Raw genomic sequence first — 23,864 nt, 5'->3', positions numbered from 1 at the left:
TGCAGGTGGATATCATTTGCTAGTATTATGTTGACTACTACACCCAGTACTTAAGATAATTTATGTACTTTTCTTCAACCTTCAGGTTGCAAGGGGGCCATTGGAACTTAAATTCATTGGTATATGATTTGAATTACTTAAAAAGTCATAGGGACAGAGAATAGATCACTGTTTACCAGTGATTGGGCATGGCGAGAGGGGTTGACTACAAGGGGACAATACAAAGGAATTTTGGAGAGTGACAAAACCATCCTATATCTGTGGTGGCAGATCCCTTACTTTATGTGTTTATCAAAACTATAAAATTGTATACCAAAGTGTGAATTTTACCATGTGAATTAAAAACAAAGAAATTCGGCCAGGCACGGTAGCTCACACCTGTAATCCCAGGTGTGGGAGATGGAAGCAAGAGGATTGCCTGAATCCAGGGATTTGAGACCAGCCTGGACAACTTGACCAGATCTCGTCTCTACAATAAATCAAAAAATTAGCTGGGCATGGTGGCACACGCCTGTGGTTCCAGCTACTTGGAAGGTTGAGGTGGAAGGATCACCTGAGCCCAGCAGGTTGAGGCTGTGAGAGTGCTACTGCAATCTAGCCTGGGTGACAGTGAGACTCCTCCTCAAAAAAATTGATTGATTAAAATAAATAAATTTAAACATAATTTCTCAAGATATTTTTGGCATCTATAGAGTTTATTAAAATATTTCAGTTTAGCTAATTTCTTTTTTTTTTAACCTCTTCCTCAATTAGGAAATGCCTACAGTGTCTGTATTAGAATATGCCTTGCCTCAGAGGCCCCCACAGGGTCCGGAAGATGATCGGGACCTTTCTGAACGTGCATTACCAAGGCGGTCAACTTCACCTATCATTGGGAGTCCTCCTGTTAGAGCTGTCCCCATAGGCACCCCACCTAAGCAGACGGCTGTACCCAGCTTCAACCAACAGGTACTTCTCATTAGCAGGCATGCAGCCCAGGATATTGGGAATCTGGGCAAAATTATTTGAGAAATTGGTGATACTGGGAGGAGGGTGGAAGTTTTGGGTAGGCATTAAATTAGAAATAATAGCCAATTAGAGAAGTTAGTGCAAATAAGAGACACTTTTTCTTACACCCTTTGCTGCTGTTATTGCTGCTGCTGCCTTTTTCTGGGAGAGAGAAAGGGTAGTTAGCCACATTTAGTGCATATATCCTTTTTAAAGTGTTTTCCTGGCTGCCCAAAACATTGTCAGAGAGATAACTGAAAGCTGGGGGGAGTGGGAACACACAGCATTGTCCACATCCCTTTTTACCTTTAAGATATCCCTGCTTTCCCTAGAGCCTGTGCAGTGCTGTTCCATAGACTTTCCTCCACCTGAAACCAGCAGCTGAAAAGGAAGGCCAATTTGGAAGGTATGGGGGGAGGGTGGTGTTGGTATGGCCTAGTTAGGCTCATCATCCTATGAAATGGTGGAGTCACAATGTATCACAAAAGTGCTGAGCATGGCGGCCATATCACAGAGGTTTCAGAATAGGACTTAGTTAATCCTCCAGCTTTCTTATCATTCCTTCTCCCTCACTGCTACCAAAATATATCCTCTTGGAGAGAATTTGCAAGTCAGAATATCTGCTGGTACCTCCCTCAGATAGCTTGGAAGGGTGGGGATAACTGGAGAATTAGCTAAATCTTCCTCAGTTAAAACAGACACTTTGCTTGATTTGTGAGAGGAAGTGACTAAAGGTTTTTTATTTGAACCCACAGCCATAGCAGTTTGCTTAGAAGTAGGGTTTTGCATTGGGTTCTGTGTCTTTAGCAGTACTTGGGGGAGGGAGTGTAGGTGGAAGAAAAACTGATTTCATTGAGTGTAGTTGTATATGTGTTTGTCCTGATAGATTCTGTGTCCGAAGCCTGTCCATGTTCGGCCCCCAATGCCACCTCGTTATCCTGCTCCCTATGGTGAGAGGATGTCTCCAAACCAGCTCTGTAGTGTCCCGGTATGTCATTTTATAACCTAACAAAACTGTGTACTATGTATTTTCTGGTCATTACCTGTGTGATCACTAGTATATAGATTGCTGACATCTAAACTATATATTTTTTTATAATCTTCATACTTGAATTTCTGGATCTTACTGTCTTTAGGTCAGAGGACATGGTTCAACTCTTATCTTTAAAAATCTAAATTCATTATGTTCATCTGGTTTCCTACTATTTCAGTCTCTGCTGCTTTTTTTTTTCATGTCGCATGGTCATAGTGTTTTATGACTTTTAGCATTACTCTTTTTTATATTTCCTCAATGGAGAGTGGGACTCTATAATTTGAGAGTTTTTGTGTTGAAGCTTATACTGCATTTCTACTGAGTTCTGTTATTATGTTTATTTACTTGTTTCAGAGTATGAGTGTAATTTTTTTTTTCCTTAGAACTCTTCCCTCCTGGGTCACCCTTTTCCTCCTAGTGTTCCTCCTGTTCTCAGCCCCCTCCAGAGAGCACAGCTTCTTGGAGGAGCACAGGTAAGCCAATGATTAGCCCTACCCATAAGAAATCTCTCCTGCTTTCCTAAGGTTCCTTAAATGATACTCCGCCCCACCCCACTCTTTTTTTTTTTTTAACTCTTAATCACTACTACCTTTTGTTTTTTCCTTTACTTTTACAAAGTTACAGGTAGAAACAGTATTCACCTTTCTGTGGGTAAAAGGAAAGCTTACTGATTAACTAAATCTAAGATCTTGTCCCTCTTTGTAGCTACAGCCTGGACGGATGTCTCCCAGCCAGTTTGCACGGGTCCCTGGATTTGTTGGTAGTCCACTTGCTGCCATGAATCCCAAGTTGATACAAGGGCGAGTTGGGCAAATGCTTCCCCCAGCACCAGGCTTCCGTGCCTTCTTCAGCGCTCCACCCTCTGCTACACCACCTCCACAGCAGCATCCTCCAGGCCCAGGATCTCACCTGCAAAACTTACGGTATACAAAACAAATGGCACTGTTTATCCAATGTTGGCTAATTCTCTTTATTGAGGACATTTAGTTTTATGATGTAGAAGTCTTTCGATTTTTGCTAAGTGATACATTTTGAGATGTTATTGGAACCTCAAGTTGGCAAACACTGAAATGTTTGGCAAACTCCAGGCTTTTTTATGAATCACATTTTCCTCAAGAGTCACATGCTTCCTGTGTATATTTGCACATTACAAATTAATTATCTCTTTTATTTCTTCTGAAGTTTCTTATGTTTCATCTTATATTCACTTTACAAACACAGACAAACACTCACTTATATACATAGGGCTTACCACCTAACAAGAATTACTTATATACTAAGGAACAGAGAAAGAGATACCGAAAAGTCAGCCAGTTTCAGGACTACCTGAGTTGCTTCCTTTTATGTTTTGGTTTTCTGTTTTTTTTCTTTTTTCTTTTTTTGAGTTGAAGTCTTACTCTGTCACCCAAGCTGGAGTGCAGAGGCATGCATGCTTATGGCCACCCCAGCGTGACCTGCTGGGCTCCTGCGATCCTTTCACCTCAGCCTTCCAAGTAACCAGAACTACAGGTGCACACTACCATGCCCAGCTAATTTTTGACTTATTGTAGAGATTAGGTCTTGCTAAATTGCCCAGCTGGTCTTGAACCCACGGGCTCAGGCAATCCACTTGCCTTGGCCTCCCAAAATGCTGGGGTTGCAGGCTTAAGCCACCATGCCCAGCCAAGGGTAATCCCTTTTTTGTAAAGTTTGCTGATTGTAAATGTTAATCACGTGTACAAAATACCTTCACAGCAACATCTAAACAGTGTCTGACTAAAAAACTGGGTTCCATAGCCTAGCTAGGGTGACATAATATCAAGCATCATACTTTTACTTATAATGTCATTTTCACATAGTTGAAGCTGAGTACATTAAATCTAGAGACTTCTGTTAGGAGCAAAAAGGAAAAGAATTACACTGCTTTACTACTAATTTACTCAGATTTCATGATCATCCTTTTAGAACTTGAGAATTGGTCTTTGTGGAAGATGTGTAAAAATATGACTGTCTATTGTCTTCTGAAAGTCTCCTTGGAATAGACTTTAATAGTCCCTCGAGTGAACCTGTATGAAGTTATCCTGTACTGACAACATTCTTTAAAACTTCAGTTCATCTGAATAACAGAATCAAGAACCTTTTTTCCTTTTTCTTAGATCTCAGGCCCCAGTGTTTAGACCAGACACAACTCACCTTCATCCACAGCACCGTCGACTATTGCATCAGAGACAGCAACAGAATAGAAAGTAAGTACTCATCCTACTCCTTTATGGTTTCTTAAATCAGCTTTTAATTTTGACAGTGTAACAGCATGCTATAAATTTAGTTTACTTTTTTAGCAAGTTTACTTAGTAAACTTTGAGCATATTTTGCTGGTAAAATCAGACGATAAAAGCTGTCATTTTGTTTTTGATGCACTAGCATTAAATGACAGGATTTTGTAAGCTAATTTCCAAACTGTTATTCTATTGACTATAAATCAGAATTAAAACTTAAATCTGATTTTTTAAGCCAATGTTATACTCTCTCCTTACCAAATTCTTAAAATACTCTTTAACTGCCTTTTGTTTATCATCTCAGCTCAGACATAATCTTAAAATACAGTGACCAGTCTTGCATTTGCATCATATGTGAAGCTAGTAGTCATTCTTTATTTTTGCCTCCTTAATTATTTAATTCTCATTCAACATGTAAAGATTAAGATAAAGCCCCTACCTCCATGGAACTTGAATATAATCATTCATCTGCATAAAATAAGGAAACTAAACTGTGTGTTTCTTTGATTTTTTTTTTTCTTCAACTTTTATTTTTGTTGTCTTGTGAGTATGTGATTCCTTCTCTTTCAAAGACATCTTAGAATGTTTTTTGCAGGGAAGGAGGACCAGTATAGGCTCTTAAAGGAGACAAAAACTACAAACTATAAAGGGAAAGATCTGTCTGTATTAAAATATTAAATTTCTGTTTAATAAAAGACATTATATACAAACATACAGTTCCCAATAAAGGAAACCCAAGTGGCTCATAAAAATGAAAAGATGTTCAAATTCGTATCAGAAAAATTCAGATTAAAATCGGATAACCACTTAACATCATCAGAGAGGCAAACTTGAAGTGTCTTACTGCTATCATTGTTGGCAAGGATGTAATACACAGCTTCTTAAGAGTCTTTGTTGGCAATAGGTAATAAGGTTGAAAATGTGAATACACCACATCCTAGCAGTTCTACTTTTGGGCATATCCCTGGCAAATATTATCAACATGTGTAAATATGGAAAGCATAATATTGAGTGGAGGAGCAGGATTACACGTACCACTTATGTAAAACTTAAAGACACACAGAATAATACTGTGTAATATAGACAAGTAATAAAAGTTTAAAAACATTTCAGGAGGATACATACCAAGGGTAGAATAGTGGTTCCTCTTCTGAAGGAAGAGAAGCTGGGAACTGGGATCCAGAGAGGTACAACAAGGTCTTCATCTATAAATGAAACATTAATATTACTTTTTAAAATCTGAAGCAAAATTGGCCAAATATATTAATAATTGTTTTGTACTCTTAAGTGATGGGTAAGTGGATATTTATTATAGTATTTGCTGAATTTTTTCTTGGCATTTGAAATATTTTTTTATTTTCCACAAGTCAAAAAAAAATTATATAGATTTTAGAGGGAAAATGGCCTGTGTTCAAATCTCTTACTCTGTTACCAGGTATACAGCTTTGGACAAGTTTCTTGATCTCTCTTGGCATCGGTTTGTTGTCTTAAGTGGAGAAAACTATCTACCTAATAGGTTATTGGAGGGCTTATACAAAAGTCTGTAGGTGAAAGTGCTTAGCGGCTGAGGTGAGTGGATTGCCTGAGCCCATGGGATCGAGACCCACCTGGGCAACTTGGTGAGATCTCATCTCTACAATAAATCAAAAAATTAGCGGGGTGTGGTAGCGCGCGCCTGTGGTTCCAGCTACTTGGAAGGCTGAGGTGGAAGGATCGCTGGAGCCCAACAGGTTGAGGCTGCGGTGGCTGGGAGCGGCCACTGCACTCCAGTCTGGGCAACAGAGTGAGACTCCAACTCAAAGAAAGTGCTTAGCATATGGTAAGAACTCAAATTTTAGTTTTATTTCCTTAAATGTGTATTACATAGCTCTTTCCTCTTTAATTCTACTAAGACAGTTTTTTTCACTCTCCTTTTAACAAAGCAAAGGGGAATTTTTTTTTAATTGACCTAGTTTATTCATGTATTGTTAAATAATTTGCCCACTTGGAGTGAATACAACATACATTTTTCAGTCAGCATCGGAATCTCAATGGTGCAGGAGATAGAGGAAGTCACCGGAGCAGTCACCAAGATCATCTCCGAAAGGATCCATATGCCAATCTCATGTTGCAGCGCGAAAAGGATTGGGTCTCTAAAATCCAGATGATGCAGCTGCAAAGCACTGATCCCTACCTGGATGATTTTTATTACCAGGTAAATACTCTGCTAATTTTGAGGATAATAGTTTGGTTTCTTACACCGGTGAGGGTGTTCATCTAAATATCGGTAGAATCAAATATTGGTAAAATTTTATTTTGAGATAGATGTCAAGTAGATAAGAACTGACTAGGCAGATTCTATCTTTTCAAGCTGGAGAGCCTCTAGTGTTATTCACTACTATTTGCTATTATGCCTTTTACTACTGGGCTCTGGTAATCCTTCCACCATAGCCTTCCAAGTAGCCAGAACTACAGGCATAATCTACAAACATCTGACTAATTTTTGATTTATTGTAGAGTTGAGGTCTCACCAAGTTGCCTGGGCTGGTCTCAAACCCAGGGGCTCAGGCAATCCACTTGCCTCGGCCTCCCAAAGTGCTGAGATTATAGGCTGAGCCACCAAACCCAGCCTGGTTCTTTCATTTAAGAGCATTGGTAGTCTAAAGACTTGTTAAATTATTATCTTTTTAAATTTTTATTTATTATTATTCTTTTTGTGAGTAGAGGTCATACTCTGTTGTCCAGGTTGGAGTACAGTGGCACAGTCATGGCTCACTGCAGCTTTGACCTCCTGGGCTCAGGCGATCCTTCAGCCTCAGCCTCCTGAGTAACTGGGACTATAGACGCCCTGGCTAATTTCTTAATTATTTTTTCGAGATAAGATCTCATTTTGTTTCCTAGGTTGGTTTCAAGCCTGGGCTCAAGCAGTCCTCCCACCTTGGCCTCCCAAAGTGCTGGGATTACCAGCATGAGCTGCCACACTCACCATTTTTTATTATTTCAAATTCATGGGTAATATGTGCAGTTTTGTTACGAGGGTATATCGAATGGTAGTGAGATTTAGGCTTCTATTGAACCCATTACTCAAATAATGAACCTGGTAGCCAATAGTTAGTTTTTCTTTTTTTTTTCCTCAACCCACGCCCCCTTCCCTTTCCCCCCCCTTTAGGAGTCCCCAGTATTTGTTGTTCCTATCTTTATGTCTGTGTATATCTTTTTTTTTTTTTTTTTTTTGAGTTGGAATCTCACTCTGTCACCCAGGCTGTAGTGCAGTGACTGCTCCCGGCCACCGCAGCCTCGACCTGCTGGGCTCCAGCAATCCTTCCGCCTCAGCCTTCCAAGTAACTGGAACTACAGGCGCATGCTACCACGCCTGGCTAATTTTTGATTTATTGTAGAGATGAGGTCTCGCCAAGTTGCCCAGGCGGGTCATGTCTGTATATATCTAGTGCTTAGCTCCCACTTACAAGTGAGAACATGTGGTATTTGGTTTTCTGTTTTTGCATTAATTCACTTAGAGTAATGGCTCCACCTGCATCTATGTAGAAGCAAAGGACATGATTTTTTTTTTCATGGCTGTGCAGTATTCCATGTATGTATGTGCCACGTTTCCTTTATCCAGTCCACCATTGATGGGCACCTAGGTTGACTCTCTGTCTTTACTATTGTGACTAGTGTGACAATAACCATATGAGTGCTGGCATAAAGACATTTTCATTAAACGAATAAAGTATTCTCTAAATAAAAAAATTTTTTTTTTAATTTTAAAAAGACATTTCTACTGATGATTAACTTATTTAATATATAGCAATCTAAACAAAGTTAGAGATCAGTGCATTTCTAAAGTTCAAATTGTGTTTCTGCCACTGGTGTAAATCAGTTATTTAATGGTAAAGAACAGTCATGTTCTGTGCTTGTGTTATGTCTGAAATCATCTTCTCATGTGGTAGAATTACTTTGAAAAACTGGAGAAACTTTCAGCTGCTGAAGAAATGCATGGTGATGGCCCTAAAAAGGAGCGCACCAAGCTCATCACTCCTCAGGTGGCCAAACTTGAGCATGCCTATAAGCCAGGTAAGATCCTTATCCCCAGGTCTATAATAAAAGAAACTGGAAATGCTGCTGATGTGGTACCATATAGGTGAGTATATATATGGAAAGATAGATGTTTGAAAATGACTTACAAAGTACCATTCCTTAATAAATGCGAAGATCAACCTTTATTCAAGCATGAAAGGAATGGCTTGACAGATGACCTTTTAGGTCCTTTCCTACTTGAGAGTTCTATTCTAATTTTTACTATCCCTAAAATAGGTAAAGGGAAATAATTTAGATTTTTATTTTGATAATTGTTGCAACAGAAAAAAGAGGGTATTTTTTTAACAGTGTAGAGAGGTTTTTTAAAAATCATGTATAACATTAGGCAAAATTATTTAAAAATCAATAAATTCTTATTCAAGGGACTTCACATGCCATGATTTCTTCCACTGTCCATCAAGGTCAGTTCCTCTAAAGCTGCGGTCAAAATTTATCTTCAAAAGATTTATCAGGCTGGACATAGTGGCTCACACCTATAATCACAGCACTGTGGGAAGCTGAGGTGAGAAGATTACCTGAGCCCATGGGTTTGAAACCAGCCTGGGCAACTTGGTGAGACTTCATCTCTACAATAAATAAAAAAATTAGCTGGACATAGTGGCCTGTGCCTATAGTTCCAGCTACTTGGAAGGCTGAGGTGAAAGGATCACCTGAGCCCAGCAGGTCAAGGCTGCGGTGGCCGTGAGCATGCCATTGCACTTCAACCTGGGCAACAGAGTGAGACTCTGCCAAAAAAAAAAAAAAGTATATTTTCAAGATATCCCTGTTTAGTAGAACTGATGCTTTATCTACAATTGTCCTATAAGCCTTGCCACAGTTCTTTTACTTTGGCTTCTTTTATCTCCACTTGAATGTGGATATACTAATAAAAACTTCAAAATTCCCCACCAGGAATCTTTGGGATCTAATTTATTCAACAAATTTACTTTAGGGTAATTTTTAGAGTAGATAGATTTGCCTGGTTCTCAATTTGATACCGTCTCTGAGTAAGAATGAGTTCAAGTTATACTCATTCCCAGGCTATCACACAAAGAATAGTACAGATCTGTGGAATATGCCAGTAACCTTCAAGTTCAGGCATCATGTTCTCAAGATAAAAGTCTTTAAAAAAAAAAAGTCATCTTGATATATCGTGTCATCATAAAATTAGAATACTAACTAAATATAGCTGAGATTGCTTTTGTGTCCTATGCTTTTTTTAGCTATAAATTCTGCAGGGTTGAACACAGCCTTATGGTTAGCAGTACCTCCATCGCTTTAAACTGTCTCGGGTATCATAAGATTCCTTCTTTTATGTATCAAAATTCACACTGAACAATTAAGTTCTGGGAGAGAAAAGATAGCTTTTGATAAGAAATTGCTTTAAATAATACATACACTTTCATAGTAAATTATTAGACTATGAGTAAAGGACAAAGAAAAGATCTTTTAGCATGGCCTGTGTACATTGCTGAGTTTTTATTGTGTTGCACATTTTTTGTCTGCAGTGCAGTTCGAGGGCTCTTTGGGAAAGCTTACTGTCTCTAGTGTGAATAATCCCCGAAAAATGATTGACGCTGTTGTGACATCCCGGAGCGAGGATGATGTAAGTGTCAACAGAATTGTGTGTTTCAGAACATCTGATTTGTGGTCACTTTTTTGAGGATCACCATGGAATTAGGCATGGTAGAGTTCCTTGTAGTCTAACCTGGAGCTTTCCACCTCATGGCATTCTGTTTCTCCACAGATGTGCTGAGATGTTTACTTACCTTTATTTCTCAGGCAACTGGGCAGGGCCTGGGCTGGCAGGAGTTTCTGAACTGGATAGCGCTGGCTGCAGATAGCATCTGTTTACTCCAGTTTGCTGTTTTAAAAACTTAGCATTTCCAGGCAGCCACGGTGGCTCATGCCTGTAATCTCAGCACTTTGGGAGGCACAGGTGAGCCCAGGGGTTCCAGACCAGCCTGGGAAACTTAGTAAGACCTTGTCTCTACAATAAAAAAATCAAAAAATTAGCCAGGTGTGGTGGCATGCACCTATAGTTCTAGCTACTCGGAAGGCTGAGGTGGAAGGATTGCCTGAACCCAGCAGGTCAAGGCTTCAGTGACCATGAACATGCCACTGCACTCCAGCCTGGGCGACAAAGTGAGACTCCAACTCAAAAAAAAAAAAAATAAGGACCTCACCATTTCCTATGTCTCTTGTGTGTGGTTCAGTTCTGTGATCTTTTCCATATTAGTGTCATTTTAGATTATTAACTTTCAGAGAATTGATTCTCTGCTTAAAGTACTGTCACAAATAAACCTACATATGTACACCTGAAAAATTGTTTTTAACAGAGGTAAAGAATTTGTATTGAATAGTCTTGTCTTTTTTAGGAGACAAAAGAAAAACAGGTTCGAGACAAGAGAAGAAAAACCCTTGTCATAATTGAGAAAGTAAGTTTTAGAATTTGTTGCTATCATTAGTTTCAAATAAAGAGCTGCCAGAAGTATGTGTACACAAGAGCTGAGTGAACAATCACTGCTCTTTGGTTTTAAATAATGACTGTATTCTTATTAAGTGCCTCTTGTACACCATAGCACTCTAGAAAGGATTGTGTTACCTCATCATGGAAAGAACACTGTAGTCAAAGTTAGAAGTACTGGGGTTTTGTCCAGTCTTACTCAGTTTATAGCTTAGTTTCATTGGACAAGTTGCCTTCCTAAGCCTGATAAAATGGGAATAAAAATTACATTGTAGCCAGGCTCGGTGGCTCAGCCTATAATCCCACGCCTTTGGGAGGCTGAGGTGAGTGGATTTCCTGAGCCCGCGGGTTCGAGACCCGCCTGGGCAGCAAGACCTCATCTCTACAATAAATCAAAAACTAGCTGGGTGTGGTAGCACACGCCTGTAGTTCCAGCTACTTGGAAGGCTGAGGCGGAAGGATCGCTGGAGCCCAGCAGACGAGGCTGCGGTGGCCGGGAGTGGCCACTGCCCTCCAGTCTAGGTGACAGAGTAAGACTCCAACTCAAAAAAAAAAAAAAAAAAAAATTACATTGTTCTACTTATGGATGAATTAAGTCAGTTCACAGATATTTATTGGTTATACTCTGGGTGTTGAGGAAAATGAAATGATAAATATTGGCAGCTGGTTTGTAAAATGTAAATATCATATTGCAAGGCCATGGACCATAGTGCTTTCAAAAGCACAGACTCTAGAACTAGGATACATATCATGTCTTTTCCATTTCTGAGTCTGAGACTTGGACAAGTTATTTAATTTTTCTGTGCTGCCCTCAGTTTCTTCATATAAAAAATGGAGATTATAGGCCAGGCGCAGTGACTCATACCTGTAATCTCAGCACTTTAGGAGGCCAAGGCAGGAAGATCATTTGAGGCCAGGAGTTCAAGACCAGCCTAGGCAACATACCGAGACCTCATCAAAAATTTTTTTTAAATAGCCAAGCATAGTGACATGCTCTTGTAGTCCTAGCAACTGGGGAAGCTGAGATGAGAGGATCATTTGAGCCTAGAGGTCAAAGCTGCAGTGAGCTATGAGTGCCACTACCCTCCAGCCTGGGTGACAGAGTGAGACTCAGACTCCAAAAGAAGTAGGGTATTTTTCTCATTGGATTATGATAAGTATTTGCTGAATGAGTACATGCTTAGAACAGTGACTGGCACCCAACAGTAAAATTAACTGTTAACATTTTTGCAAGTATAAGGTACTTATACTTGTAGCAATAATATAGTCTCTTAGTGCTGTTGTTCCTCCTGGAAAATTTGGAAAGTGTAATCATTTCACTATTTTTACCTGCTAGAAGTTGAGGGGGACAAAGAATGGTGTTTGAAAAACATTTTAAGTTATTTCACTATAATTTTATGCATTTAAAAGAGTACCTTAAAAAAAAAAAACCAAAAAACCTCAGTCTTACTATAAGTTCTCTCTTTTGTCTTGATAAAACTGACTGATAAGTTAATCTTAAACTGTGAAGTTGTTTATCTAATACTCCGATGCTGACCTAGCATGCTGTGGCCTGCTTTGCCTCTTTCTTCTTAGACTTATAGTTTACTCCTTGATGTAGAAGATTATGAAAGGCGTTACCTCTTAACTCTAGAAGAAGAGCGACCTGCCCTGATGGATGAAAGAAAGCACAAAATTTGTAGCATGTACGACAATTTAAGGGGGAAATTGCCTGGACAAGAGAGGTAAGTAATCATTGTGTACTTTAAGGAAAACATGAGACTAACTGGCGCCTTCCTCTGCCAGACTGAGCTTTACACGTTTCTGCCTTTCAGGTACCCTTCCCTACCATCTCTGTAAGCTCGGAATCTATTTTTTTTTTTTTTTTGGCCCAATTAAAATGCCACTTCATATAAAACATTTCATGATTTTTCCCAGCTGGAAAAAAAAAAAACCACTATCCTGATTTTTTATTCAACAAATACATATTCATATGGACTATGCTAGATGCTAGAGGTACAGTGGGGACCATTATTGTGTTTTTGTTTCTGAGCTTATAAATTGTACCTGATTTATGATTACATGTTCTACCTTGTAATCTTTATGTATTTGTTTTTTACTAAGATCAGAAGTATAAACATTTATGTTTCCTTGGATCTTTATAGACTATGTCCTCTGGAAACCATTCAGTCTTCTAGTGGAAACTGAGCTCTTTAATCTTTTTTCTCTTTATTTCTGTTACCTCTTTCCCAACTCTTAATCTACAACAGAATCTTGCTAATAGTAAATGTTCTATAAATACTATTTACTTATTTGATGAATGCAAGAGGACTACATCCTCTAATAACACCTTTTCCTTTTGCCTATTGAAGAGAATTGCTGATCCTTCTAAGCCAGGACATTTGAAAGCACCTTTTCAATCTACCTTTTCTGGAGCTGAGCTGATAGGGAACTGGTTAAATCAATGATTTATTCATAGATTGGAATGTTATGCAGTCATTAAAATGTATGTAGTTCAAATATGCTTATTGATATGGAAAGTGTTCTCAAGAACTTGTCCAGTGAAAAAAGTCAATTTACAAAATCATAGGAATCCTATGGGCCCTTTTTTATGAAAGGAAAAATAGATTATGCACAGCAAATGATTTTTTTTAAATGGTGATACTAATAAAATTAACCTTGAGGTAATGTTTTTCTTTCCTTTTTGCTTTTTTTTCTTTTTAAATATTGCTCTTTTAACCATGTGGTATTTGTGTAGCTGATTAAAGTTAATAAAGAAACATACGCCAGGCTTGGTGGCTCAGCCTGTAATCCTGCGCCTTGGGAGGCTGAGGTGAGTGAATTGCCTGAGCCCATGGGTTCGAGACCCGCCTGGGCAGCTTGGCGAGACCTCATCTCTACAATAAATCAAAAATTAGCCGGGTGTGGTAGCGTGCACCTGTAGTTCCAGCTACTTGGAAGGCTGAGGCCGAAAGATCGCTGGAGCCCAGCAGGTCGAGGCTGCGGTGGCCGGGAGCAGCCACTGCACTCCAGTCTGGGCAACAGAGTGAGACTCCAACTCAAAAAAAAAAAAAGAATAAAAATAAAGAAGCATACAATCTGACCAAGTTTTTTTAACATACTTTGTGAAATGATGATTTCCTACATTTATAAAACTTAAAAATTTACTTTTTTTTATTTGGTTGAGAGTTAAAGAAGCCATTCTTACTGTTTTGTAATACAGGTCATTACAGAGTGAAAATGAGTGCTGTGTATTTATTCAGTAACATCTAAGAGGAAAAAAATGAGGGTTTCTTATATTGCTCTTACTGACCTAAGCTGGTATTTTTCTTCCCTTGCAGGCCAAGTGATGACCACTTTGTACAGATCATGTGTATTCGAAAAGGGAAGAGAATGGTTGCCCGTATTCTTCCTTTCCTCTCCACAGAGCAAGCAGCTGACATTCTCATGACAACAGCCAGGAACCTTCCTTTCCTTATCAAAAAGGATGCACAAGATGAGGTGATTCACCATATGGAACAGCTCTCCTTTGGGTCTTTATATTTGATAAGATTTCTAGAATCCAAACTCCTTTTCCTCTCCTCCTTCTCCCTTTGTGTTTATTTTATCTAATCGTTGGTGGTGTGATTTTTTTTTTTGAGTTGAAGTCTCACTGTCACCCAGGCTGGAGTTCCATAGCACACGCAAGTCGACCTCCTGGGCTCAGGCAATCCTTCCATCTCAGCCTTCCAAGTAGCCAGAACTATACATGCGTGCTACCATGCCCAGCTAATTTTTTATTTTTTTAATTTATTATAGAGACGAGGTCTCACTAAGTTGCCTGGGCTGGTCTCAAACCCTCCAGTTCAGGCAATCCACTTGCCTCAGCCTCCCAAAGTCCTGGGATTACAGGCTGAGCCACTGAGCCCAGCCGTGATTTCTTATTTAAAACAAAACCTTAAGTATTTTAGGCCTATATTTTTAATCTCATATTTGGTCAAACAGACCTTGTTTCTAAACGTGAGGAAAGCAACAATTACGTCTTACTTGACATAGTTGTAAAGGTGTGGTCTGTGTCAAAATTACTTGGGAAGCAGATAGTTCAACTCTGCCCCAAACTGCTAAATCAGAATTTAGAGAATGATCAGGGCCTTTGTATCTTGAACAAGGTCTCCAACTGAATCTCATGTTCACTGTAGGTCAGAAACTTCTGGTGTTAGTTTCTTTGCTAGATATAAAATATCACTCATTGTGGGCTGTTATAAGTAGCTTAACATTAACCTGTAGACATAGTTGGATGCTGTCCCACAGGAATCAGGCCAGTCCTTTAAATAATCTTTATCATGATCTAAGCTAGGCTGGAATTTGAAACATGGTTATCTAGTTTACAAGTTAATTTTTGGTTAGAGTTTTTCTCTGCAGGTTCCTTTTATAGCACTTGAAAGTTGGATGGTGAGTATATGAACATCCCTATACTATTCTTTGTACTTTTGTGTATGTTTAAAAATACCAGCCAGGCGCGGTGGCTCACACCTGTAATTCCAGCACTTTGGAAAGTGGAGGCAAAAAGATTGCCTGAGTACAGGGTTCAAGACCAGCATGAGCAACTTGGCAAGACCTCATCTCTACAATAAATCAAAAAATTATCCAGGTGTGGTATGCACCTGTGGTTCTACCTTCTTGGAAGGCTGAGGTGGAAGGATCACCTGAGACCAGCGGGTTGAGGCTGTAGTGGCCATGAGCTTACCATTGCACTCCAACCTGGGTGCCAGAGTGAGACTCCTACTCACACACACACACAAAAATGTCCATAATAAAAGCTTTGTTTATTTAGAGTAGTAGACCACAAAAAGTATTCTCTGCTGTCCATTCTTGGATGCTGCTTAAAGTAAAATCAACCATCATTTTTTTTTATACCATAGGCATTGAGTGCCTGGAAGTACTTTTGATTTTCTTTTATGTGCTATTACCTAGTTTATATTGACATATTCATAATTGGCAAATTTTTCACTTTCCTAATATTGAGAGTGGGTGAAAATCAAAATCTAAAGCTGGTTGCCGCAAACCTCTGTCATTAAGCACAAGTGAAATTATCACCTTTTTCACAATACAGCTGAAACTTGCAGGCATACCCAGTATTTGCTTCAGACACCACTCTGACTAGCATTCCATACTTTGTATTTTTATTTGAATTGTAAACTAAATATATAATATGTATGTGTATATATATATATATACACACATACACACACACACACATATATATTTCTTCATTTACATTATATCATTACATCACTATCTGTCTCATTGTCACTAATAAATTCACTGAATTCACCTTTGACCTACGAAATCTCATCAGCGTATATTTCTTCATTTTCCATAATTACGGTAAATTATTTTTAACATTGAAGTGTGAAAGCCCTGAAATATCAAAATACAAGTAATACAACAGCAGTTGCAACAAAATAATGACCAACTTGCAATTATTGCCAACTACATAAATCAGTAACAACATTGCACAGTTGATATCAGATAACTATCTTAATTAATTTTCTCCTTCCACACTATTCATTCTCAAGCAAAATATAATAGGACAAACATATGACCGCATTGCAGCATTCAAAAACAGAATTTGCAGAAATGTGAATTCACATCAGCGGCAACCAGGAACAGAGTTTGGAGTAACGTTAATTCACATCAGTAATCATGAATGAGTTAATATCTCTGTATTTTAGCATTCTCCCTCTGAGCCACATGGCAAAAAGAAATAAATGATAGAAGGCTAGTATTCAACAGCCTTAGGTTCTGGTTCTAGGTACTAGCTATGTAACTTTGAACACTAAGTTTCTGATCACTTAACTTCTCTAGTAATCTATAAAACTTGGTTACTCATTTCTCCATTTCCTCATTGAGCTTTTATAAAGATTTTTAAAAGAAGGTAAAATTAAGTCTGAAAATACATGTCAGTGATTCTTTAGCACACTGAACTTAACCTATCTTAGATATCTTCGAGTGCATCTTACAGTATATTGGAATTGCCAATTTCCCTACTTCCCCAGTGTACTTTAGATGCCTGAGGGTCTGTATCCTGTTTATCATTTGTTTTTAGTTCATGGTCTCTGCACATTGATTTGTGGAATGAATGAAAATATTGATGTTTTAACATGAGTCTTAGTATATATTTGGAAGTGTTTTTTTACCCTTGTCTCACACAAGTCATGACCTTTCCAATGCAAATTGAGATGCAGAGGTTCTCAGCAAATAACTTAGAATTCACTATTAAGACTCTAGTCATATCTGCTAGACTTGTGCCTTCAGTGGTTGAATATACAGCTAAGCATCCTCCCATGCATGCCCACTGATGGATGGTAACTAAAGTAACAATTGCTAGGACATAATGCTTTTATTTATTTTTTGTAGGTGCTGCCATGCTTATTGAGTCCCTTCTCTCTCCTCCTCTATCATCTTTCATCAGTGACTGTCACCAGCCTTCTGCAACAGCTAATGAACCTACCTCAAAGTGCAGCTGCACCAGCACCCTCCAATCCTCACCTCACTGCTGTGCTCCAGAACAAGGTGGTCTTGTCCTTTTATGTCCCTGAACTTTGTGAAATGTGTAAATTTGAGTTATACATAAAAATAATGGGCTGCTATGTTTGTGGCAACTTGCATAAAAGGCTTCTTTCAGGCCAGGTACATACATGACTTATGCCTATAACCCCAGCACTTTAGGAGGCCAAAGTGGGAGAATTGTGTGAGCCCAGGAGTTCAAGACTAGCCTGGGCAACATAATGAGAACCCACCTCTACAAAAAATTTTCTTAAATTAGCCAAGCATGGCGGCATGCTCTCGTAATCCCAGCAACTGGGGAAGCTGAGGTGGGAGGTCAAGCCTGCAGTGAACTGGGATCTTGCCACTTCACTCCAGCCTGAGCAACAGAGTGAGACCTTGTCTCAAAAAAAACAAAAGACTTCTTACAGTTGGGAGTTATGTTAAGCTTCTTGTAACAGAGGCTAGAAATAACAATGGTTTCAATAAAATAGAAGTTTATGTATTTATGTGAAATAAATGTTACAGTAGCTCCACCGTGTCATCAGGCTCCTTTAGTTTTCCTCTGCTATTCTTAGCAATGGCTTTTATGTTCATGATCCCTCATGGTCCAGGATTGTTGTGGAATTCAGGAAAAGGGGTGGGTGTGGAAGGCAAAAAGGTGTAGACTGGCTGTCTGTCTCCTTACTGGGATCTTTTCCAAGTGTTCTAACCACCAACTTCAACTTATTGTCAGTGACCAGCATGTTGCCATATGGTCATACCTAACTTCAGGGAAGACTGGAATATATCTTTTTACTTCATGCTATTGTCACTAAAAAAAAAAAAAAAAAAAAAATCAGCGTTCTAGTAATGAAGGAGGAAGTCATATTTGGCAGACAATTAGCAGTCTTAAAGATCCAGAGTGTCCTAGGGGAAGCATAATATGGAAGAAAGAACATGAATTTTTAGACCAAATTTCAGTCATTCCCTGTCCCTGTCTAGCTTTGTGACCCTAGACAGATTACTTCACTTTGCTGAAACACAGCTTTATTTTGCTGAACTATAAATATAGCCTAGGTGATGATGTTGACTTCACAGGGTTCTTCTGGTACTTACATGAAATGACAGCTTTGAATGGTTTTAGTACAATGCCTGGTACATAGTAGTTACTCATTAAAAGCCATTCTGTGTACAACAAAGGTTAAAAAAAAAGTAGTCTCAAGGCCTCTTGCACCTTTGTACCTGAAAACCTGCCAAAACATGCTGAAGGGCGGTACATCAAAGGCAGAAGAGGTGCAGTGTCTCAAGGAACATAAGGTAGGGTTCTGGAGTGATCAGGGATGTGTCTTGTTATTTGTTCTGTAAGCTTTAATTTTGATAAAGGCAATAGAGCTTTTTTCCTGATAGTAACACAAAAAGAATTTTTGTGGGAAGGTAGGTTATCCATCATTTATGAGGTGAATTCAGAGTATTGCCAGCATCCCTTTATGATCCATTATAGCTATGATTCACACATTTAACCTAGTCCTTCTTGTTCCTATTTGTATTTTCATCCTTTGCCCCTTTACACTATATATCCTGCTTTATTGCCCAATGAATAAAGCAAATTATGATATATTTCAGTCTCTAAAGGATGTTGCTGAATTTTTTTTTTTTTTTTTTTTTTGAGTTGGCGTCTCACTTTGTCGCCCAGGCCGAAGTGCAGTGGCACACTCACAACCAGTGTCAACCATCTGGGCTCTGGCGATCCTTCAACCTCAGCCTTCTAAGTAGCTGGAACTACAGGCACCCGCTACCACGCTCAGCTAACTTTTTATTTATTGAGACAAGGTCTCACCAAGTTGCCTGGGCTGGTCTCGAACTCTCGGGCTCAGGCAGTCCACTCGCCTTGGCCTCCCAAAGTGCTGGGATTACAGGCTGAGCCACCGAGCCCAGCCATGTTGCTGAATTTTAATCCTAGATAATGGTGAATACATTTTTCTGTTTCTTAGACATCTATTAATGTCTTCTCTAAGCCTTTATATTTCCAGATAGGAGTGTGCTTTTTTAAAGAAAATTTTTTATTCATACAATAATCATTTCAGTTACCCTTCTTTGTGTATTTTCCTACAGTTCTTAACACCATTTTTTTTCTTTTTTGAGTTGGAGTCTCGCTCTTTCACCCAGGCTGGAGTTCAGTGGCATAATCCTGGCCACCACAGCCTCAAATTGCCGGACTCAGGCAATCCTTCCACTTCAGCCTTCCAAGTAGCTAGAACTATAGGCACACACCACCATGTCCAGCTACTTTTTTTTTTTTGAGTTGGAGACTCACTCTGGTGCCCAGGCTGGAATGCAGTGGCACACTCATGGCCACCCCAGCATCAAACTGCTGGGCTCCAGTGATTCTTCCGCCTCAACCTTCCAAGTAACTGGAACTACAGGCCCGCCCTACCATGCCTGGCTAATTTTTGATTTATTGTAGAGACGAGATCTCACCAAGTTGTAGGGGAGGGCTGGTCTCGAACCTACAGGCTCGGGCAATTCACTCACCTCGGCCTCCCAAAGTGCTGGGATTACAGGCTAAGCTACCAAGTCCGGCTTTTTTTTTTTTAACTGTAGAGACGGGGTTTTGCCAAGTTGCTCAGGCTGGTCTCAAACCCCTGCGCTCAGGCAGTCCTCGCCCCTCCATCCTCCAAAGTGTTGGGATTAGAGGCGTGAGCCACCATGCTTGGCCTTTATTTTTTTTTCATTAGAGATAGTGTCGCCCAGGCTGAAAGGTAGTGGCTCAATCATTGCTCACTACAGCCTCAAGCTCCTGGGATCAGGTGATCCTCTCACCTCAGCCCACTGAGTAGCCAAGACTACATACATGAACCACCACACCAGGCTAAATTTTTTTTTGAGACAGGGTGTCACTCAATATACTGCCCAGGTGGTTCTCCGGCCTTAAGCAATCCTGCCACCTCAGCCTCTTAAAGTGCTGGTATTATAGGTGTGGGCCTCTATGCCCCTCCCCCCAACATCTTTTGACACTAGTCAAGTGCAATAGAAGGAGGGGGGAAAGAACAAAAAATTCAATCTGTAACTGACTGTGAATAATCAATTAAGATAACTCACTACCTGCAGACCAGCCACTTTTTTTCTTTTTTTAAAAATTCTTTTTCTTTATTCAAAATATCTTACACCATTTAATGTTTTCTTTTTTTTGGAACTTTAATTTTTGTATCAAAGTTTGTCTTCATCTGACTTTTCTGTTTAATCCATTTCGGTTCTTATAAATAGAAGAAAAACCAAATCCTACATTATTTATGTCAAGGACAAATTATCTTTTCACCCCAGGATAGGGAGCAGAGAGGCCTTTTAGACACCATAATTTTCCATTTCCATTGGCTGTGCTTGGTTACTGCTGTACCAGAAGTCAAGTTGAGAGAGACATAGCCTCTCAGCTCATGCCTGCCTGATCGTTGCCTGCTTTCACAGAAAAGCGCAGCAGTGAGGTCATTTTGATTTTTAGTGCTGTTCCCCATCTAATGCCAGGATCCCTTCAACAGTGGTGGAGAAGGTTTAGATGCAGTGTTGAGTTTGATGCCCTGTCTCCTCTTGCAGTTTGGCCTGTCACTGCTCCTCCTCCTCCTGAGCCGTGGGGAAGATCTACAGAGTTCAGACCCTGCTACAGAATCAACACAGAATAACCAGTGGTCAGTATGGACTGCGTTTCTTCTCTTATTTTAAGTTGTTTTAGGTAATCTTTTCCATTTTTTTCCTCATTGTTATGGGTTTTCCCTATCAGGACAGAGGTGATGTTTATGGCAACCCGAGAACTTCTACGGATTCCCCAAGCAGCCCTGGCCAAGCCAATCTCTATACCCACAAACTTAGTATCTCTCTTTTCTCGCTATGTTGACCGGCAGAAACTGAACTTACTGGAGACAAAACTGCAGTAAGTTTGAAACACGAGGGTTCTGCATCTTACTAAAGTTGGCACTTTAGAAGTTATAATGGGAGGGGATGGGGGAATAAAACTGAATTTGGTGGAAGAAATTGACTTTATTATTAACTTTTTGTGTATTTACTAGATACAGTACAGTACGGGGTACAATAGAACCTGTATAAAAGATGACTAAATGCTAAGGGTGGAGAAATATCTTGGGTATTTTGTTATGAGAATTCTCACAAGGATGTAACTTTAATTCAAAAGATTGCCTTGTTTTAACTCATTTATACAAACAAGTTTTTTTTCTCTCTTTATACCCTTAGGCTAGTTCAGGGGATACGATAAAAGATCTCCAAATGTGTCCTGTACCTCCTTTTGGCTGCCACCTGCACTGCTGCCATCACCAATCGAGTGTTTTTAATGAGGGAGGGAAGGTGGCTTATTCCCCAAAGCAAAGTCTTGTGGGATGGATTCCTGTTTACAGGGCTTGTCTCTAAATGCCAGATATTTCCCCACTGCTCTGTGAAATGTGGCTGAGTGATACTTTGGCTGGTTTCTCCTTTACCCTCTATGTTACAATTCTGCATGTCCTACTGTTACTCAATTCTCAATTTTGCATTTTCTTGGCCCTAGAGACACAAATATAATCTCTCCCTTCATCCTACTACCACTACTCCTGCTCAGACTAGATTGTAGCCTGCCAAAGGATTTCTTCCCTCATCCTATTGAAGTTTTTTTCATTGCCCCATTTTAATATGACTATAGGAGAGCCAATTGAGTAGAAATCAAGATATAGACACACACACAGATACATGCGCACACACACCTATACACACATTTATGTGATCTTCAGAGGGTCCTTAAAGAATGAGTCTTAGATTGAAAAATATTTAGTTGACTCATACCTCCTCTAAACACAAACCAGCTGATGTGTTTTTAATCCGTTTCTATTCCATCTTGTAATTAATTTGGTGGGTTCTATTTGTTTTAACGTAAATGCAGAGTATGCAGCACATTTAATAAAATCAGAACTCTTAATTGACTGATGCCCAGCTTCAGGCTGAGAAGTCCTTTTTCTTCTTCCCACCTGTAATTCCTTTGTGTCTGTCCACGTTAATTGAAATAGCACACGGTTACACCTTTTTCCTGCAACAGTTGCTGTGTACTTGAGTCTGTCCCCTCAAGTGCATTCAAGGTCACCCAGGATGATCCTCATGTACAACCTGCTCTGGCAGTGTGGCTTTGTGCACACTCGCTCTGTCTTCCTGAGACTACTTCAGTAAGCCATGCTTTACTTCTCTCTTCCCATTTTTACTTGGTGTCATTGGTAGAAACTTCCTTATGTAACCATGGAAGCTAAGTTTAGCCTGTTTTGCTCTTTAGTCTCCAAACTGCTGTCCTTGCTACTTCATCTCCCCCAAATCCCATTCCCAGGCAGCTAGGGACCCTGGGTTTGAATGGTAGCGGGGACAGCCTACCACAATCATTTTCACTTAGCCCTCTTCCATTCAGCAGTCAACCAACATAAACAATTTTGATCCCTAGTGATTACAGCCTTGAAGAAAATGAAATCTGAATTAATTTTACATGACCGTCCTGATCTACTTTCTGCTGTTTGTACCCTTTCGAATGTAGTTGGGGGTGGGGGGAACAGGTTATGATATTTAAAGAGAATAAACATTTTGCACATAAATGTATTGTACAACAGTAAGATTCTCCGTTATAGCCAGCTGTCCTTGTTCTTCATCTCCATTTCTTCCCGTTCTGTAGCCCCAGGCTTCACCAGCTGTTCCCCAGTGACATTACCTAGTGTCCCTCTACCATTATCTACTGACGATTTCCATTTTGCGCCTTTCCAACCTTCCCTTCACAACTGATCAAGTGAATACTTGATTATTATTTCTTCCTTACTGTGCTTTATCTTTTTTGTTTGGTTCTAATTAATGAAAATTAAAGTTTCTAAATTTACATTTTTATAGGGTATTGTAAATAAAAACAAATTGTATACTTGAAAATACATGCCTGCATTTCTACTTTTTTGTTACTTAAGATGGATTTTTTTTATATGATTACTTTCCTTTAAAAATCTAGGATTCTTTCAGTCTTTCCCTCCTTCCCCATTTTAACTACAAGACGGAATTATAGATCATAGTAGATATAATGTAGTTCATCTTCCCCATCCTTTCTATTTCTAGACATTAGAGTATTTGTCCCCTGAATTTTTAAGAGACTCATGTAGTCCAGTTTGGCATCAGCTGTCCTCGTGGATAGTATTTCCTTAACTCTAACTGTATTATATCTCAAAATTCATCAAAGGAGATGGAAAAGGCTTGATCATTCTTTGTAGTACGTTTGTTTTCATTATTTCAGGCTTGAGTATCATTTTTACTCTAAAATTCTCAAAAGGTTCAGCAAACAAGTAGAGAATGGCAGAAAAAAGTTTAAATGGTAAAGAGGTGGGGGGAGATAATTTAACATTATTAGGCACCTGCTTATGTAAAGCTTATTTTTTCCTGAAGAGAGAACAGACTCCTTGAGACTGGGGTGACACAGCTAATGAATAACATAACAGGAGACCCAAACAAGATATTATTACTGTGAAGGAATACAATTATTTCTGGTAAAAGATTTGTTCTACCTCTTAACATGAAAGAACACAAG

At 39.3% G+C, this 23,864-nt stretch overlaps 1 protein-coding gene across 1 annotated transcript in view; it reads left to right on the top strand.

Annotated features, from left to right (window-relative positions):
• The window catches only part of PATL1 (PAT1 homolog 1, processing body mRNA decay factor), a 36,219-nt gene extending 13,006 nt beyond the window's left edge, over positions 1–23,213 (top strand). The window contains exons 5-19 of the mRNA XM_008071853.2: positions 754–948; positions 1,874–1,975; positions 2,404–2,493; positions 2,726–2,943; positions 4,156–4,245; positions 6,289–6,469; positions 8,205–8,328; positions 9,840–9,937; positions 10,710–10,769; positions 12,374–12,522; positions 14,119–14,278; positions 17,177–17,332; positions 20,876–20,967; positions 21,060–21,209; positions 21,527–23,213. Of these exons, the coding sequence (XP_008070044.2) occupies positions 754–948; positions 1,874–1,975; positions 2,404–2,493; positions 2,726–2,943; positions 4,156–4,245; positions 6,289–6,469; positions 8,205–8,328; positions 9,840–9,937; positions 10,710–10,769; positions 12,374–12,522; positions 14,119–14,278; positions 17,177–17,332; positions 20,876–20,967; positions 21,060–21,209; positions 21,527–21,548 (1,887 nt within the window). The 3' untranslated portion in view covers positions 21,549–23,213. The remainder of the gene's footprint in view (positions 1–753; positions 949–1,873; positions 1,976–2,403; positions 2,494–2,725; positions 2,944–4,155; positions 4,246–6,288; positions 6,470–8,204; positions 8,329–9,839; positions 9,938–10,709; positions 10,770–12,373; positions 12,523–14,118; positions 14,279–17,176; positions 17,333–20,875; positions 20,968–21,059; positions 21,210–21,526) is intronic.
• Positions 23,214–23,864: the final 651 nt, after the last annotated feature.

The sequence above is a fragment of the Carlito syrichta genome, unplaced genomic scaffold (assembly GCF_000164805.1).
Source record: "Carlito syrichta isolate Samal-C Ts95f unplaced genomic scaffold, Tarsius_syrichta-2.0.1 Scaffold314765, whole genome shotgun sequence".
Lineage (NCBI taxonomy): Eukaryota > Metazoa > Chordata > Mammalia > Primates > Tarsiidae > Carlito > Carlito syrichta.
Note: the sequence above shows the minus strand (reverse complement) of the source record. Positions and strands in the feature narration are given on the sequence as shown.